Consider the following 19475-nt stretch of genomic DNA (forward strand, 5'->3'; position numbering starts at 1 on the left):
AAAGAGTAACAAAACCGCAATTTATTGTGTCGAGGCTAATAATACTATCAAAAGAGCATTAAAGGGACTGGCTGGTTGTAATTGGCATCATAAGTCGTAGCTGGGGTTTATTGTACGGATTAACTGACATATAGAAACATAGCGAGTAACTCCTGGAAATTTACATTCATTTTTTCCACACAGATAAATAAAGATCTGTACCAACATATCATCTTTCTTGAATGGTTTGGTAAAGGCTTTATGGTAAAATGCTGTTTCAAATTTGTTATTCATATAAATATGTTTTGGTACGCTGTCAGTTGCGTTCACGAGGTGGCTCTTGTGCGTGTCAAACTGCTGCCAATCACTAAGTGACGCGCAAAAGTTGCTGATGGTCAAACAGTTGCTTTTACTGCGAGTCACTAACCGAGATTACATGTACGAGCAATCAAAACTTAAGTTTAGAGAAAATGCAGGCGATAAAGACGATATTCACTCCCTTGATTCGTGTTAGAAAGAATTCCAAACATAGTTCCTTGATCAAAACAGTCGTTTACAGTTTTGCATCGAGTGGTCTGCTTTATTTGGGTATTGAGGTGCCTAAAAGCTTAAATCAATTAATTTCAAATAACACGAATATAACATGAAAGCATAAATGCAATATATCTTTAAACAACTATAAATTCACTTTTTTCGTGAACGCGCCCGACCTTATTACGACGCCATTCTACTTTTGTAACGTTTACGAGGACTGGGAAACCAAAACCGTAACCGAAACATTCTGAAACCTGACATATTTATGAAGTTGGTTTCAGGCAACGCACATCAGTAGTGTACACAGCCGGCTTTCAACCCACTCGTTATGGTGCTACTTCAGGGCGTTACAATGGAACGCTTATATCTCCGTATCAAGGTAAAAAGGACCCTCCACGTCCTAACGAACATGTTATGACTGCACCAGAAACTACCATCCCGAAAACTACAATCCATTTTTTTTTTACAATCGCCTGATATTTTGGCTTAAAATATTTGTGTTCAACACTACTGTCTGCACTAGAATCTCCTTAAACAGTAGGTATTATCTTCCTTGATAAAAACCTTCAACCCGATGTTAAATATTGCTTCCTATACATTCTTTACAACCACTCCCACACCCTGGGATCGCGTCCCATTACTTTAAGCGTCAGATTACTGTTGTTTGCTGTTTCATCCCCTTCATTGAAGACAGGTAGCATTTTACCACTCGACACATCAGTGTTCACATATTCTACATGAAAGAAGGGATAGAAATATCTTCAAGTTGTTGTCAGATGTAATGAACAGCACGATAATATAGGGCGTCTCAACAACTTAATTGTATTTTTAAGAAATGTTCTAAGTTACATAAGTTACATATTGTCTTACTTAATTCTATTTAGTTGCATGCAGTGAAAATTAGCTCGAAAAAAGGTCGGAATAATCTGATGTTTTAGTGATTTGACTTGTTAAGCTACTAAAGCGGAAGTATATCTGACCTGTTGAGTATGTATGTATGTATGTATGTATGTATGTATGTATGTATGTATGTATGTATGTATGTATGTATGTATGTATGTATGTATGTATCTATGTATGTATCTCTGTATGTATCTATGTATCTATGTATCTATGGATGTATCTATGTATCCATGTATGTATCTATGTATCTATGTATTTAGGCCTATGTGTGTAGGCCCATGTATGTATCTCTGCATCTATGTGGGTGGGAAGGGAGGGAGGGAGGAAAGTGCCTGAGTATGCCTGTCTATCTATCTATCTATCTATCTATCTATCTATCTATCTATCTATCTATCTATGTGTCTGTCTGTCTGTCTGTCTGTCTATCTGTCTTTCTATGTCTGTTATCATTTAATGATAATGGCAGATATTTAGAAAGTATAAACAGTAGGATAGCGAGTCAAATTTAGCTTAATCATAGTATTGCAGGGCAGCTTATCCTAGCGCGTTGGCTAGACAGGAACACAACGGGAAAGAAATAGATCTGAGAAAACAAAACCATGGCTCAGTAGATATGCATTGTCACCTTTTATAAACGAAGAAAAGTGGCAGGTCTGTCGATAGAGCTTTATTTCATCATTGTCTATGAGATGATAAAATAAATTGTAATTCAGTATTTTAATTGGCTGCTTCACGTCAGTGATTATTACAATATATTTTGATGAAAATCAGCTGTCAGCATTGACATATTAACGTGCGCCTCCCCTCTTATTACCGTAAATTATCGACAATCAACTTTAGAGAAACACATATCATACGTATAGAAGTTGCTTAGAATACTGCAACCTTTCGTACGTTTATTTTCTACTTTAATCGGCCGTTTTATGTCAAATTCACTTTTTCTAACAAAATGTCATGACTTCGCGCTTCATATATGTGAAAATGTTACTAGTGAGAGCATGTCTTCAGTTAGCGGTAGTCCGATTATGAAGAGCATGGTCAATGAGAAAGCAGTTTCCTGTCACAAAGGTGCATCTCGGCCTCAATTTTGACGTGCAATATAAATTTAAAGAATATACTCGGCTTTGCTTGATAATTTTGTCTAAAATATTCAGTTGTTCTTTATAGAAAATATGTACGAAACGTCTTGTAATGAACTGCGCAGAGTTAGAACAATGCTATGAGCAATCACGTATACTTGATCAGTTTTATAAAACTGTAGAGGTTGCCAATCATAATCGACAGCTTATATGGTAAGACAGTTTGGCCTTGTTTTCCCACGTAAGCTGATGTCTTGAATGAAATTAAGAGTTTGAAAAAGTAAATGTGACTGATGATATCAATTTGAACGTCATATTGACATATGGATTCACTTGCCCAGAAGCGATCCACGTCTGGTTTACAAGTAAAGATACATATAGGAATAACTTTCGGCTACACGCATTTGATAGTAAAAATACACTTATGGGTAACCTTTTTGTCTTTACTAGGCAATATGGGTTGAAAAAATGTTTCAGGGAAAGAGCAGAGTCGTTACCTTAATGTAGTTCCATCTTCCTGAGATTTGATTTCACAAAAAGTTAAACTCACTTAATATTTGTCCGAACAACGCCCGCTGAGGTTGATTTGGTAGAAGTACGTGATCACTTGTTCAGAACCGTTCGTAATAGTGTTGAAAGTTGAATTGACTCTTGAAATAAGGAAACCAACGCCAGTGAACGATTATTTTACTAACAATTACACTCATAATTGTTGGACTAATACTTGGAATCAGTTGAATTTAGACCACCTTATCTGGCGTTATTATGATAACGTAGCACTGGTAGTGAGATATCATCTCGACATCATTATATGCTATTACATTTTTACGTATTCAGAAACCAAAAAGCATTATGAAATACCTACAATATCAGCGGATGTTTATAATTATTATAAAATGCTTTAAGTAATGTTACAAAACGCGTTATTTTACAAAACGCTGATACCCTTATTACAAATCGCGTAAACAATATTTTATAATTTTATATATTTTATATATTTTATTTTATATATTTTATATATATATATATATATATATATATATTTATATTATATAATATATTTTTTTATATATTTTATTTTATATATTTTATTTTATTAAATATTTTATTGCAAAATACTGATACTCTAAATTGCGTAGACCATTTTTTTACAAAATGTTGATACTCTTATAACATTTTGCGTAAGTTGTTACAAAATACGTCATATTACAAAATGCCGCAGTACAGGGATTGGTACATTAATGTAACAATGCAGTGACGTTTCCATTAATACTGATGGTGGATCGAAAAGAACGTAATGTAGCAATATTTAGATCAAACATGATAGGAGTCTCGAATGGATTAATGAAATGCAATTAGTGTATGTGAAGAAAGTAAATGCATCAATGATGTATCGATGGCTTTAACCGATATAAAAATTGATTCTAGCTGAATTAATAGAATCAATATTGAAAGAGCTGGTTTTGTGCTCTGCTTGAGTAATGCCTATATCAATATGCTGTCTTTTCAGTCCTACCGTTACAGTGTAGAATAAATGAGGGGTGTTCACAAGCTTATCACAGAGTCAAATTGCCTTGTTTAGTCGAACAACAAAGCTAGATATCTATTTGTACGCTTAATATTCTTGTCATGTGTTCTTTTGTTATTGTAATAACCCTAACAAGATAAGACCAATTGATTTTACGTCGATATGTTGTCAGACAATATGCAAACTTACTAGAAACGTCATGCGCTTAGATCCATATGATACCCATATGTAATATTTAAGTTAAAGTATGTCACTGACAAGGTATTTTAAAATGAATGAAGTAAAATGTTTGTAAAAATTGTGCCTTTTAAGAAGAAATACTAATTCATTTTATCAAAGGCTAAAATGATTTGTCGTCGCCCACTTGGGCAGAGCAAGACGTGTAGCTTTGAGTATTTGTGCCGCGAAGAGAACTATATGACGTCATGCAGAAGTAATCCAATTTGTAAATAATACAGCCACTGTTCAGTCCAATGCCAGTCGATTAATTATAACCTTTTTCAATATAGCTTAGCCATTCGAAAACTGCATTGGACAGCCAGACGTTGTTGCCCCTTATTTCTCACTTCGTTTGATAAAAGTGCATAAATCGAGATGTCGGCAAAGAAGACAAAGATACACATAATTCAAGTATGCGAGAAGGACGACTTGAAGAAGAGGGACGAGTTACCAGTACCCATCAATAACTTTGTGATTGAAAAGGAGTCTGCAGAAGCCTACAAAAAACCGAACGCTTCCAAGGAAGAGAAAGAGCGTTATAGGTTCATGTCCACTGTCAGTGACAGCATCGGTATAGCTGGAATAAAGGTCGTTTTCGGAACGTCAGTCACCCTCCTGAGAAGGCAAGTATCTCTCTAGTCTTAATGTTCAACTTTTAAAAATGACAAAAGCATTCGAACATGTCAATTTTTGTGAGCTCTATAAAATGATCCTCGGGTGCCACAAAAACTGTAAATTCCCACCTGTAAATCAAAATTATATATTTGTTTTAAATGCAATTGATGATGATTCATCTTGTTAAATCTTTAAATCACAACACCAGTATTTCTCATAGAGCGGATGTGATACAGACCAGAGTGGCACATTTTGTGTAAATAGTCCTATATCTTCCTATACGAATGAAATGATATTTTCCCAAGTCCTGCTTGTTGCAGCACGAGATCTCAGCAACGTCCTCGTCGATGGGTGGCTCTTCAATGGATTAAGTAACTTCTCAAAAATCTAACGTTCGATTGTAACCTCTCGATCATGACGGCGAATGAACCAAACAAGTGTGATGAGATGGAGAAACGCTAGTTCTTTGAGAGTCTGAAAATTTTAAAAGACACCAAATGCACAATGAAAAATTTAAACCACAGTTTTAATGCTCAGGACAAATTTTCACCCCTCTAAAATAAATAAAAAAGCAATATTCCACACACCCAGCTTGGTATGGTATGACTGCATAAACTCTTCAATGACAATCATATAGTAAAACGATTAGAACTTATTTGGAATACTTTAACCTTCATGTTTGGCAAATTTATCAAAAGTGTTGGGTGTCCTATAGCTGAATGTTGCAATATAACAAATCACTCATACAAACAAGTGTGTAACTAAAAAAGAAAAGAGGATGAGGTTACATTTGCAGATTCTATTATTACTAATTCACCATCCAATTATCCCAAATTCGTTCCAATCATGTTTAGTATATTCTTCTTTGCATCGTTGACATTCACAAAGATGCAGATCGTCCGCGCTTCTCAGTCCAGACCATTACCACTTTCAGAAATTCAGATTCCTTGCAAACATTCCAACGTTTTTTTGTTGAATTTGCTGATTATGTTTGTCTTCTTTGTAAACAATGATTCCTGACGGTCTGCTTATATCATTATCATATACATACATTCACGTGCCTGTGTAAACCTGTGGGAGAGCCCCCTCAGATCCGTGCATTTTTTTACGTATCACGCCCCGGCCCTGTGCCCAAATCTGGGCAATCGCGTGCATTTCTGAACTAACTCGATTCTGGTTACTACGCGCATTGCTATCCGCAAACGTTCAATTCGTACACAAAGCCAGCGCGAGCTTAGGAAAACTTCTACTCGCTCAGATCGTAGTGGCGCGTGGCGACATTGGATCCGCGCCGGTGACATCGGCTTGTATTTCCAAAATCTAGTGAAACCCTGTGTATACAACATGCGTGCCGTGATCCAGGCTGAAATCGAGGTGTAAGATAAGCGTGATGTCAATTTATTGTAAGTTATATTGAGCCTGTTGGTCATGTACTAGGAGGCCTACGAACGTTGCTCTGCGCGTTCTAAATTCTACAGGTAAACAAATGACGTCATTATGTATGTCAATCCGCGACGGGAAGCGGCCATCACTTTCTAAAATATTGAATCAAATGGCAATGAATTTTTGATATCGCAAGCATTTTTATCTCCAAAACGATGCTGAATATTATGTAAACTAAATGCTTATCATTCCATAAGGTATATGATAAAACCCTTACGGCCCTGATCCTACAGCTTTTGCGGCCTTGGTCGTACGGCGTACGGGCCCTCGCACGCTCGGGCCCTTCCGCACGCTCGGGCCCTTCCGCCGTACGACCTCAGGCCGCAAAAGCCGTATCAGGGCCGTAAAGATTATTCACTTCTATTTAAATCCTCTTTCTTTCATCCCTCTGACTACTCTTTCACGTCATATCTAACTTTTAATTACTGTTCCTTATTCAACTGCGGTATGAGTGACACAGTAGGCCAGAATATATGTTCCAATCATTTGATTTACAGTGAATGTAGCAACCATCTGTCGGTTTCTGTAAAAAAATATGCAAACCTAAATGTTTATCAAAATGTCAAAAATCACCTTGACCTTGCCCGTTGCCTGTTTGTTTTGGCTTAAGTGAAATATTCTAACCAAGCATTATTTCCCAATACAGCTAGTGCTTGTATTAAGGTGTATGAAAAATAAGTAGCCCATAACACAAAACATATCTCGGTAGTTGATAAAAAAGGTCAATTTGTTTATTAATATAAATAATGCAAAAGAATAATGTGCCTGATATAAAAACAGTCCTCTCTCACGTTTTGACCCATCTGACCGTTTAGCTTCGAAACAAACATTGCAACTGAATAAACAATCGATCGAAAACCTCAATTCTATGTTTAACAACAAATTTAACCATTATAGCTGGTGAAGGTTGCGTCATTGAATAGAGAACAATTAAGGAAGCAAACCGTTCAAGTAGTCAAAGATGTCCATTAATTATTATCGATTGCCAATTTATGTTGTAGATTACAGCTGCCTTGCCCATTCTTCGCGATAAGAGTAATCTATGTGTAGGTGTAAGTGTAATGTGTTTGTGTAACGATTTTCACAGAGATATGAAATAAGACATTAAGGCAATGGAACTGAATTTTCATAGGGGAATATTACCTATGCGTTCTGGCTGGAGGTACATAGGACTTGATCTTCAATCACTGGGGCACGTAATTTGTCGTTAACCAAGAGGGTTAGTTTGAGATTTTAACATAAAAGGTGAGACACCGTTATGGGCCTTACTGATAACTATAGGAACTACAAGATAAAGCTGAATTAAGCAAATAAAGTGTCGTCAACAACTTTACGCCAGCATTAAGTCTTAAGAAAAGACTACCCTTGTATGATCCTTTTTATAGTGTCCATAAAAGTCTCTACACATGAGGCACCAATCTTTCTTCCAAAATTGCAGGATGTATCCCCAAAAGTGAGACGAGCCATGTCAAAGCTTTAGACGAAAGTTTACAGTTGTTGCTATAGATTTTGGGTCCGTTCGCCCGTAGTCTCTGTTAGGGAAGTGAGCATCGAACAGTGTCTATATTTTTTTAAATGCCGAAAATCTCGAGTTGGCAATTGTGCAGACGAAATCAAATAGTCCTCGCTTGTTGCTTATCCGAATGGAGATATCCTCTGTGCACTTGCCTATTGAGATCATGTCAGTAAGAATAGACTTTTATCAGAATTCCCCGGGCTATCTCATGAAGGTTTCACCGATGAAAGCGTATTCTTGGCAAAAGAGGGAGGCGGTCAAGGAACCTACTTGGACTATCATCAATTCAGTGTATGTTTAGGTGTTCAAGAACAAAAATGCTCTACTTATCGGATGAAACATACTGCAAATAGTCGGGATATGGCAGTGTATGAAGAATAACACATTCCCTTTATTGTTGCATTTCTCTATTTTATGTCACATAATGTCAAACCAAACCCTTCCAAACCAACTTAGAAATATTCTTATTACCAGATATATTATACACGGGACATATACGTGCAACCGTTTTCCTATCAAACATTGCCAACTTTGTATATTCTTCAAAACTTGGGGTATATTTTTAGTAAACAAGAAATTACCACAACACATTACTAATTTCAATTTGTTCTTATTCAATAAAAAAGTTTCATTTCAAGATATCGTTTGTCAGTCCCAGCATCGGCGGCTGCTTTTGTATTGAATGGTAAGAGAGAGAAAGAGTGATTGAAAGTAGCTGTTATGTTGCTTTTAATATTTGACCGTCCATGATCATTTAGCATATGCCAATAATAAGCGACTTACTAGTATTCTTCTCAGATATTATGAATGCGGCACTGAATTTCTCAATATCTCACAAGCTGGTTTCATGACAATGTACTACACAAAGTACGCTTCATCTAGAGTTCTCGCAACGAAGAAGTATTAGTCATTAGTTTTGCTTAAAAACTACCTAATCAGAAAAACATGGCTAGTCATGTATGATCTTCACCACCTTCCACAGTAAATAAGTAAGTTCCTTGGAATTGACAGCTTTCTAGCGTCCGGATGGAAAGAGTAACATAATTAGGAATCATGTATGCATGAGTGAATAGCAGAATGGTGATGCGCAATACGTAGCAAAACACAAACGATAAAATTCCATTTTGTATTTCTAAACCGGCAATGTTCCTTTGCAACAAACATACAAATTAATTGCTATTTTAAACAATCATTCATAAAAGCCCGTTTGCAGACTAACGTACAATGAAGATTGTCTGGGAAATGTATTACAGGCTCTTTTACCTTTAAACTGCTCCTTTGGTGACGTTTACTTTCATCGACCAACTATAGGACCTTATGGCTGCTAGTCTTGATAAGCGGACTGGGATTGGTGTCATTCCAGATCTGGGATAGAATATCTTACTTTGCCGCTTTCCCTGTAAATGTTAATGTAAGGATGAAATACGTCGACGAGCTGACCTTCCCCGCCGTTGCTATTTGTAACTTTAACTTGCATAGGTATGTATCTCTAAAACATTATATAAGATGATGGAAAGCATTAGAAATCAAGGCATCACATCTACCGGTATATAACGAAACTATACTTGCTTTTACTTAAAAACTTTGTAAACTGTTTTTATATGCTACATATTTGCATATTTGTGGTCTGGTTACTGTATCTAAACGTTTAGAAAGATTTCTCAACAATCTTAATATCGTAAATCTTTGAGAGTTTGCAAGTTGACAATAAAGCAAGTCAAGCATGGATATCGTTTACCAGAAATGTAACGTCTCATCAATGACATCAGTGTTCAATTATATTGTATCCATTAGACGTTCGGCCATCGCAGAAGCCAATCTCAGTGGACTTTTTGAAGCTATGTACTCATACGAGTTTCCGGATTTCACAAGTGTTAACATCTCATCAACGGCCTCAGAACAATTCTATATACAATCTGCACACCAACTCGACTCAATGTTTTATGCGTAAGTAGATCAATTTGTACAGCAAGCTTATCTCGATAGCTTACAGTCTGCAAGTAATGTCTTAGCCATTGTGCAAGTGCCGTAGTATATGTAAGAATGATTTCCCCACAATCGAGAGTCAAGGGCTGCACCGAATAGCAAGGGCTGTATCACCCCTGCATGTATTAATTTATTCTATATGTACTACTAACCAATTGTGTATAAACACTGGACCCGATATGTTTTAGCAAAACAATATGTAATAACTATAAGTTTTGACGAAACCAAAGATTGTGATAAGTATTTTGGTCAGCAAACTTGTAAAAGAAACTAGGTATGTCCATCAACCGTAACCATATCCTTAGCAACGAGCTAAATTCCAACCCTTCTAAAACAAAACACCCGGATTAAAAGGTAAGTAAACACAAAATGAAAATGAATGACAGCTGTTATCGCGCCCCTAGCAAGTACAAAATATTCAGTTGTTTTTGCAGAGGAGAGCAATCAGGATTACTTGAGAATCCAACCAAATAAGCAAACACCATATCAGACGAAACAAAATACAGAATTTTTGATATTGTCCTCATATTTGTACAATTTTGTGCTATCGTGATACGTGGCTAGATGCTGCTGAATCCTATTGATGGTTTTCACTGGTCATGTGACTTGGGCTACCTTTGATTCTCATTTGTTTGATCCTTCATATTTTGCATTTTTAAACCAAGGCGAGGGTTTCTTCATCAATTACATTTATTAATTTTTAATCCCCAACTTTGGTTCGATGATAGTCATCGTGTCCGGAAGAAGAGAGGCCAGAATAGTCAATTGTTCTGGCTTGATTCTATTTGTGCGCGATTCGGTGTTTGTGATGTCACAACAGACCAACGTCGTTCACCATATTTCTGAAAGTTCAATATTGTGTATGGCGGAGACTGTACGTTGCCTTATTTTCAAAAAAAAGAAGATATCCGAGCAAACAAATAATTCTTTGGTATACAGCAATAATTTTGCGAGGGAATCTGTAAAGAGCTAGTAGATGGTAATATTATGATTGAAGATTGATTTTTTTCTGTATTTTGATTACAAAGTCATCAACAGTGTCCTTTCGATGCAGAAATAATGTTAACTGCAAAGAGCACGATCATAACTCCTCCATATACTTTGCTTTCTACAATGTTCTTGGTGTTTGTGTAGTTATTCAAATAATCATGACTGTGTTTTAGTATTAAAACCACTTATTTGGTGGCTGCTAGGAGCGCAATAACAGTTGCATTATATACACAAACTTTGTTTTCTTAATTTACCTGTATTTCGAGATAGGTAAATTGCTAGGAGTGTGGTCATTGTTCCCAGGGATGCTTAGCTTGTTTTGAAATCTTGATGATCTAAATAGTCATTTCCATATTCAGTTTCATAGCAATTTTTAAAAGTTTGTACATTGCTTAATGCCATACCAAAGGTTGCAAAGCATATTTCTGTATCTGTGGCCAATATTATATCTCTTTTTTAATGCTATTAGATATTGGGTTTTGTATTATTTCAGGGCAATATCGGGGGTCATATGCAAACAACTTGGGCTCATGCAGCTGTTCACAGTCTAGCGCCTATCCTGGGGTTGGACATCTTACATTCTCACATATCGAACTAAAATATTTCACAGCACTCAACTTGATCACAAGGCTGTATTTTGGTCATTAGCAGTGAAAAGGAAAATGTAAAATTTTGCAAATTAACGATACCAATATGAGGCATCTCCATTGTCTGTCTTCTAAGTGGGCAAGGAAACACACAAATTAATAACTTATTGAACGTTGCTTGCTCATGTTATACTGTATAGAAAATTGATTATCTATATTTGTTTCCCATGAGTGTCATACGGAATACATAGGACATGGCCCTCCCTTTGTGTTGTTCGGGTGGTCAGAATGGGATATATACGGGGTGTATAACAAATGTCAGTTGGTATTGCATTTTTCATAATCATTTTGAATGGCCAGATGCTAGTGTGAATATAATGAAAGCTATAATTAATTACTTAAAAGTTTGATGTATAGATTCATATATAACTTAGCAATAATATATGTGTATCGCTCAGAATACCATTGCTGTTCTAGAAAAACTGTAAGTGTGTTGTTAAACTATCGAGTTTTTGGTATGTCAGCCTGTGCTCGGGTGATCCCTTGAGAAACCAAATCTAAATATTATTGCAACAAACTTTATTCAAACACCCGTTGAAGAAGTTTTCCCGTTACACTTGTTTGTTTGCTGGGGATTCAATAGAAGTGTGCCTTGTAGTATGATATTGTAGAGATCAGAAGCAAACTGAATAAACGCACACATATATTTCGTTCCAAGACTCCGATTTGTAATTTGATTGACGTACTTCCTTGCGTTCATTTAGACTGTTGTGGCAAGGGCTACCCATCGATGTGCACGTTCTAAAACCGATTCTGACAGATTTCGGTGTTTGCTATGCCTTCAATACAGGAGAAGACGGTGACGAGATACGTAAAGTCAAATACACAGGTAACATGCTTATTGAAATTTTAAAAAATCTAAATTCGTTTGAGTTCTTTCATATTTAGCTGCGTACATTGTCTATGTCGGTAAAGATAATGACCCGATTATGTTCTTAATCTACACTATGGTATTTTGAATCAATAAACCGTTTTGTGATCAAAGCACAACAACCTCTATCATTTAATACATTTTATGAAATTCCTACTGCGATACAAGATTTGCCATGCAAACATTGTTACATGAGTTTGAACTCTATACGTAGCCAGAAAACATCTTCGTGACATTGAAATCGCACCCGAGTGGTACAAACGGTAACGTGTCACCCATTTTCTGGGTTAGGATCAAGATTAAGGTCATATTCTGTGCTCTGTTTGCATACAGTGTCAACAGGCTATGTTTTCCAATACTATAAAAAAACCATACCTTACTTTGTCAAAGTCATATCCATTTCGTTACAATGCAACCATTTTGTCTTCATTAAACAGGAGAATCATTTGGCTTTAGTGTTATGGTAGATGCTGTTCAGGCAGAGTACTTTATTGGACCACGGTTTTCAGTGGGATTTCAGGTGATGTTGTATCGCCAAGGGGACGTTCCGTTGGTTGGTGACTTGGGCTTTGCTGTATCGGTCGGTCAAGAAGTGCGTATCGGTATTGATGTGACCAATGTAAGTAAACATTAGAATTCCGTTTGCCTGAATGTAAATACTAGATTTGGAATGTGACTGTGCAATATTATATATTACTGTATGCATACTGACATATGAAACCAATTTTTATGAAAGAGGTGAGTATGCTTTTATCATGAGCATGCACAACAAACTTTACACCATCCTCTTTTTCATCAGTTTTTGTTAAGATATGGATGTTCAGAGGCCTGTGATAAAGTCTAAATAGCTTTTATATTCTCATTTTAATTTATTTGTATCATATTTATCAATCTTTTTATAATACACGATCAAGTGGTTTGAATCTCCTTGACAGATGGTCTTGGTCTGTATGGCGAGTGTGGGTATATATCTGTATGGTATTATGTGAAGGTGGGGAGGTAGGTAGGTATGTTACGTAGGCAGGTATCGATGTGTGCATACATGCGTGTGTGTATGTTTGTTTGTATGTATGTATGTATGTATGTATGTATGTATGTATGTATGTATGCAAGCATGCATTTATGTATATTTTTTACAGACAGAGAGGGAGACAGACAGAAAAACATATGTACACACTCTTATATTGTACATTATATTACCATGCCCTGTCCATCGCATTTTAATTGCTCAAGCTGAACCACGTGACTGCCCACAGATACAAAGTTAAGGTTTGTTTACATACCCGTGAACATGAATAATATCGCAAACATAGTAACTTTACAGCTAAAACGAAAATTGTGATTTATACAAACATCATAATTAATCACAAAACAAAGTGGAGCACTTCTTGGCCAAGTTAAGACACTTTTCAAAATATCTCAGAATTTGCAAAATATTTGCAGCGCGCACTACTCACAAGTTCTGGGGCCCGTTTGCCCAGACACACTGTCTGCATGGGACACACAAGTTGGCGTGATGCTATAGCAGTGATGTCATAAAGGTGTTTTGCCGCAATAAACTAATTAATAGAGCCTTCAATAAATAAAAGTGGTATCTTGTGTCTCAATTGTTAACACCAGGGTGCCAATCGTTAGCTCTCATTTAAAACCCTTGGCAGGGTCTGTCTTGTCTTTATACAAGCAGAATTTCTGACTGCATCAAGTAGGCTTAATCTACTGTAAAGTAGCCACGGGTGTAAATGTGTTTGAATGGCCATTTGATTTTGCAGATTACGAATATCACGCCCCCACATGGTAGTTGCGGAGAGAAGTCTTTGAAATATTACGATAAATACTCGATAAATGCTTGCAGAATGGAGTGCTCCACAGATTTTATGGTGCAAATGTGTGGATGTAAACTGTTTTACATGCCAGGTATTGCATTGACGTTATTGCTTTCATTGACGATAAATGTCACTTAGAAGTTACAAGAGCAATATCTTCATCTATTATTCCAATTATTAACACTTTGTCTCTTTAATATAAGTCTTGTGTTTGCACGATTAAGAATGTTTTTAAAATGGTTGCAGAGGGACTGGTGGAGTTAATGATCATCATCGTTATCATATTGTGTTGGATAGAAAGTAAGTCCGTTAAACGTCTTAAAGTAATTATTTCATTTGTCAACAGGAAATATTACTGTATGTGACATCCAACAGTCTTTTTATTGTGGTCAAGCAGCGTCGGGTGAGTTGATTTATAGCGCCATAGCCGGCATTATCAACGCAAAAGTTCGACCGATAACGCATCTTATCAACTTCTTCTTTTGAATGTAGGCGTGAGACGTTGTACTTGCTGTATTTTGATTTTGAACATTGCTGACCTACTGGTTTGATTAATAGAGTTAAACTAAAAAGGCGTGACGTTATTAGCGTGCCTTGTAGACTATCTCTTATTCTTTAGATCAGCTCAAAAGCTGTCGAACAGTGTTATGAATATCAACGTATCCAATGTAGTTTTTATGATAACTTCTAATAGTGTTCATTATACGTCCAATACAAATATGAACATTAATATTCAAGCATATCTTTTATTTTCTATTTCAAATATTTTTGTTTTGTCTATACCGTATATAACACCAATTACCATCATCTATCATAGAGAATGCAGCTTATCTCCACTTCTGTACAATTATTTATGCTACGACTGCAATGATCAACACGAACTATAAATCTATGAGATAGTAGATAATTCAGTTTCTTTGTTTAGTAAATGCCGCAAATTATTGTCTCATTTTCTATTTCGTTGGCAATGTCTAAGTCGTGGTAAATCATCTTTTCAGTTACTTTAAGAAACACCAATGGTACTTGTGAATGCCCAGTTCCTTGCTCACAGCTGATCTATAAACCAAACCTTTCGGGTGCAAAGTTTACGTCTGATATCCTCGGCGCCCATCTAGAAAACCGCTATCACTTACCCAGCGGGCACTTTGAGTAAGTAGCTGTAATAATTGATGGCTTCTTGCGTGATTCACGGCTGAATAGTCGCTTTGCATACTCCCCTTGTATCTATAATGTGCATTATTATTGTTGAAAATTGTATCCAAACCATCTATATCAAGATCTTCATAAACACAGAGTGTTATAAAACTGTTTGTTGGTCCAGTTGAAATGCTGCACCTCTCACGTATTGCTCTTTGTGAAGGTCCAAATCTTCATGAAAAAGAAGGAGGAATACAAATGAATAAGTTAGGGGTAGACTTTGGAACAAAATAAGCATAATACCACAGACAATTCAAGGTATGTGAAAATACTTACGAGAGCATCTAGATTCTAGCTACCCTTTTAAAAAACATACAGTACATTTACAACACTCGCAACGATTTTTCGTGTATTTACTGTGATATATGTGCAGTGTTTTGGGTCAAAATTTTGGATGCCAGTTATAAAAAAGTCGCGCACCGTCTCGTTTTAGGCAGATAATATCAGAACGACCTTTGTATTACGGTTAACATTTTCTGTTGTTTTTAATTTCTTGGTCCTTCCTTGCACATTAGTTAAATATTAACGTTTGTGAATACATTCCTAGGAAAAACTTAGCAAAGCTCAATATATTCTTCCAAGAATTGGCTGTTCACGAAGTTGAGGAAGAAAAGGCTTACAACATATTTGGACTACTATGTAAGTGATATGTAATTCAGAATTAAACGTCTAATTTGTGATATTTGGTATTGATTTATTTTTACACATTCTACGATTACAAAACATATTGCTTACTATGGTTTTGTTCCTTTGAAAATACCAATTTTTATAGCATAATTTTGGGTCTCTTCCTGCTCTTCGTTTTTAAATTGTTGCTGTCTCTTCTGTTTTGAATTTTGTTGTTGTTATGGTTGTTACTATGATATTTCTCATGCAGAACTGTCGGAGAGATTATTATTAGTTCAATAGAAATCATAATTGAATAGGATAGAAGGACAATATGACATTAAACTGGTCCAATAATCATTTCCATTCAAGGTAACACTGCATTAAAATTCAATAATACAGATAAAGTCACTTTAATGAGTTGGCTGTATTATAGAATGATACACGTAAATTCACATGAATCCAGATGAATAAAGGTTTGCTAAATACAAGCAATGGATTATTAACTGTATTCATCTGTATATGCACTCTTCAGCTAAAATACAGGCAATAATCCATTCAAATGCACTAAGTTTTATTGGGTTTTAATGCAGTGTAATACATTACCATGTCCATGGGACATTTATGATTTACAAATTTAAGTAGGACCATCTTGAACCAATTTATGATTAAATGCCACTATTGAATCATGTCTTGACCTAATCAAATTTAGCAGCAAGAATGAAAAGAAATGACTCTCCTGTTAAGTCTTACATAGAGGTTTGCCTACAACACAGTTTTCTGTAAATGCGTTCATAGATTTAATACTTTAAAAGTATAGACAATTCGAAAAGTTTATCTTAAAGTATCCAAAAGCGGGCTACATTGATGGCTGCAGTTATTTTTCTATTTATGTACATTAAGGATGAGTATGACGAATTACGTCAAAATTAAAACAATATTGTCATTTTTGTGGAGCTTTGCACAGTCATTCTCAGAAGTTGTGCGAGTGTAACAATGAAATAAAAAATGGGGGGGGGGGGTCATTACGCTCGTTTCCATGGAAAAGGACGTTAACATGTAGGCAGTGGTAATCTAGCTTTGGTCGATAACGTGCATTCTTTGAACTTTACAGTTTCAAAGAATAACATCCAAGCTGTTTTCGTATTATCTACTTTCCTGTCTAAGACTTGTAATTAGATCAACTATGCTATAAGCATTCTACGATCAAACATACGTTTTGAAAATCTACATATTTAACTCATTTAGGTGACATAGGTGGCTCCCTTGGTTTATGGCTTGGCGGAAGCATTCTCACGGTGATAGAAATCCTTGATATCTGCTTCAAAGGATGTTTTGGTTCTGCATGGCGCTAGCAATGTCATCATCGGTGTTCGACAACAGCACGCACGGGATCCGATCTTCTGTTACGCTCACCATGTTTGGTAATTTAAAACCACAATATTTACCGGTGTGTGAAAGATGTCTATAAACGATGCTGGAAGACTCTCTGGTATTATTTGTTGTTAGATGACAATGCTGTCGGAACCAGGACTTTATAGTTGACACAAAGCTGCCAATGATACTATTTATCAGCCCAAAGCTGACGTCATGTCAATATTTTTATTGAGAATCTACTTGCATAGAGTATAATTCACATGTGACAGTTAAAATACCTCTGAACTTCTTTGCAGAAAGGTGTTTTTGTAGTTACAGATACTTTTTAGTATCTCTTTAGCAATAGTAATATAATGACATTTTACATCAACGTCTCTATACTTTGTCTGCCTCAATAGTACTTTCTTGTACTCCATAGTACTAGTTTACGGTTTTGCTTTTAATTTGCCTTGCATAGATAAATCGATAGGTTTGAGATGATTGCAATTATAAACTGACTGGATTATACTTTGTCTTGAGAAGAGAACATAGAAAACATGTCAAAATATTTATGGTGACAATGATCTTTGAATTTCATTTAATAAAACTGTCCAGCTTGATTTCTAGTTATTTTACACAACTTGACACACCTTATTAATAAATTGATTCACTGGAAGATTACGTGTAAAATTTCTTTGTTGTACAATATAAAAGCCGCAAGATTTCAGAGACAAAGGTAAAGTCGCCTAGAATCCCCTCTGAAATGGCACTACGTGCACATGATAAGGTCAGTAATTGATCCAGATGTAAAGGTCAGTATCTTACAACAGACAAGGTGATAAGGCAAGTTAGTTAAATATATCACTTTTTATAAACTTGTTAACTTGCTTTAAACTTTAAGAGCAAATACTTCTCGCAATAGGAACACGAACTTAATATATAACTGTAAATGTCAAAAGAACATCTTATAAACTTGCAAAGGAACATGTTCTTATTGTAACATTTCCTGTATTTACAGTACATTTGTTTAATTTTTTTGCAGTGCATGTACAACCACCTGAATGATACTCAACCTAACACCTTCTGTGTATGTAATTATACTATTTAGGTTTTTGAAGATTTAAACAGACATGAAGGCTACTAAATAGTTAATGTTTTCTATGGAAAGAGTTAGGCTGCCGCAATGCATTCTGTCGAGGCAATTAATACTATCAAAAGGCATTAAAGGCGCGGGATGGTTATAAAAGGCACCATCTCTTTGTTGCCTTGGGCCTTTTACCGGTATGACTAACACATAGAAACAACAAGGGCAACTCCTGAAAATTGACATTTTTCTTATAAAATTGATAAATAAAAGTCTGTACCAACATATTATCTTTGCTTATTGTTTTGGAATAGGCTTCTTGGTGAAATCCTGCCTCAAGATTTTTTTATACCAATCGTATGCCGTCAGTTGCGTCCAGAGGTAACCATTTTGCATTTTAAACTGCTGTCCATCACAAAGTGAAGCGCAAAAGCTGTTGGTGGTCAAAAATTAAATTTTACATCATTATCACCAATAACGAAAGACCAGTACAAAATGCCAGATGTTTGTATGGGAAACTACTACATATTTTTAGGTGGGTGGTTTATACAGATGATTACGTGTTCCCGCGTATGCCGAATTACGCCAAGGGCAACCAAACAATGCAATCTTAAAATTTTTTAATCTTATTTATCTATATTTCAATAAAATTGTTGTCAAATATAATGCAGCCTCTGAAATTATGCTGAGTCGCACAATTTCTGAACTAAGGCCTATATCATGACAACCATCTTGAAGGCTTGACAAAACGGACTCATTACAGTATATAGCAAACGATTTGGTGTGTGGTTGCTCTCAGAGCTGGAAGCTATTTGCATGGGCCTTGTGCATTACGTAAGTTTGCTGTAAGTGCAAGTAATTGTCTGGTTCGGCATTCGCATGCCTTGTCCACCATTTAAGAAACAAAAGGAACGGAATGGAAAACTTGTAATTGCGTCAAAGTGTCATGCAATGGCTATATTTACAGAAACGATTAAATAATTGGTCAATTTAGGACTATGGTAACATTATGTAAAACGATCGTAAGTTATACTCTGTACTGCTGTATATTTACTGATTATACAACTGAAACACGAAAGAATCAATAGAACACGTCAAC

General features: G+C 35.9%; 1 protein-coding gene across 1 annotated transcript; it reads left to right on the forward strand.

The window, feature by feature from the left end:
* Positions 1–9132: 9132 nt before the first annotated feature.
* Positions 9133–18689, forward strand: LOC139136731 (acid-sensing ion channel 2-like). The gene is made up of 9 exons (XM_070704545.1): positions 9133–9295; positions 9611–9763; positions 12144–12268; positions 12748–12929; positions 14080–14224; positions 14480–14536; positions 15132–15282; positions 15878–15969; positions 17185–18689. Exons 1-9 carry the CDS (start codon positions 9234–9236, stop codon positions 17289–17291), a joined length of 1074 nt encoding a protein of 357 aa, XP_070560646.1. The 5' UTR covers positions 9133–9233; the 3' UTR covers positions 17292–18689.
* The last annotated feature ends 786 nt before the right edge of the window (positions 18690–19475 follow it).

This window comes from Ptychodera flava, chromosome 7, assembly GCF_041260155.1.
Source record: "Ptychodera flava strain L36383 chromosome 7, AS_Pfla_20210202, whole genome shotgun sequence".
Classification (NCBI taxonomy): Eukaryota; Metazoa; Hemichordata; class Enteropneusta; family Ptychoderidae; genus Ptychodera; species Ptychodera flava.

Bases quoted from the DNA above. Each gene is read 5' to 3' on its own strand.
- LOC139136731 (XM_070704545.1), top strand. From the start codon at position 9,234: ATGAAATACGTCGACGAGCTGACCTTCCCCGCCGTTGCTATTTGTAAC. The intron at 14,537-15,131 runs GTGAGTTGATTT...TCATCTTTTCAG, and splicing joins TTGTGGTCAAGCAGCGTCGG to TTACTTTAAGAAACACCAAT. The intron at 15,970-17,184 runs GTAAGTGATATG...TAACTCATTTAG, and splicing joins CAACATATTTGGACTACTAT to GTGACATAGGTGGCTCCCTT.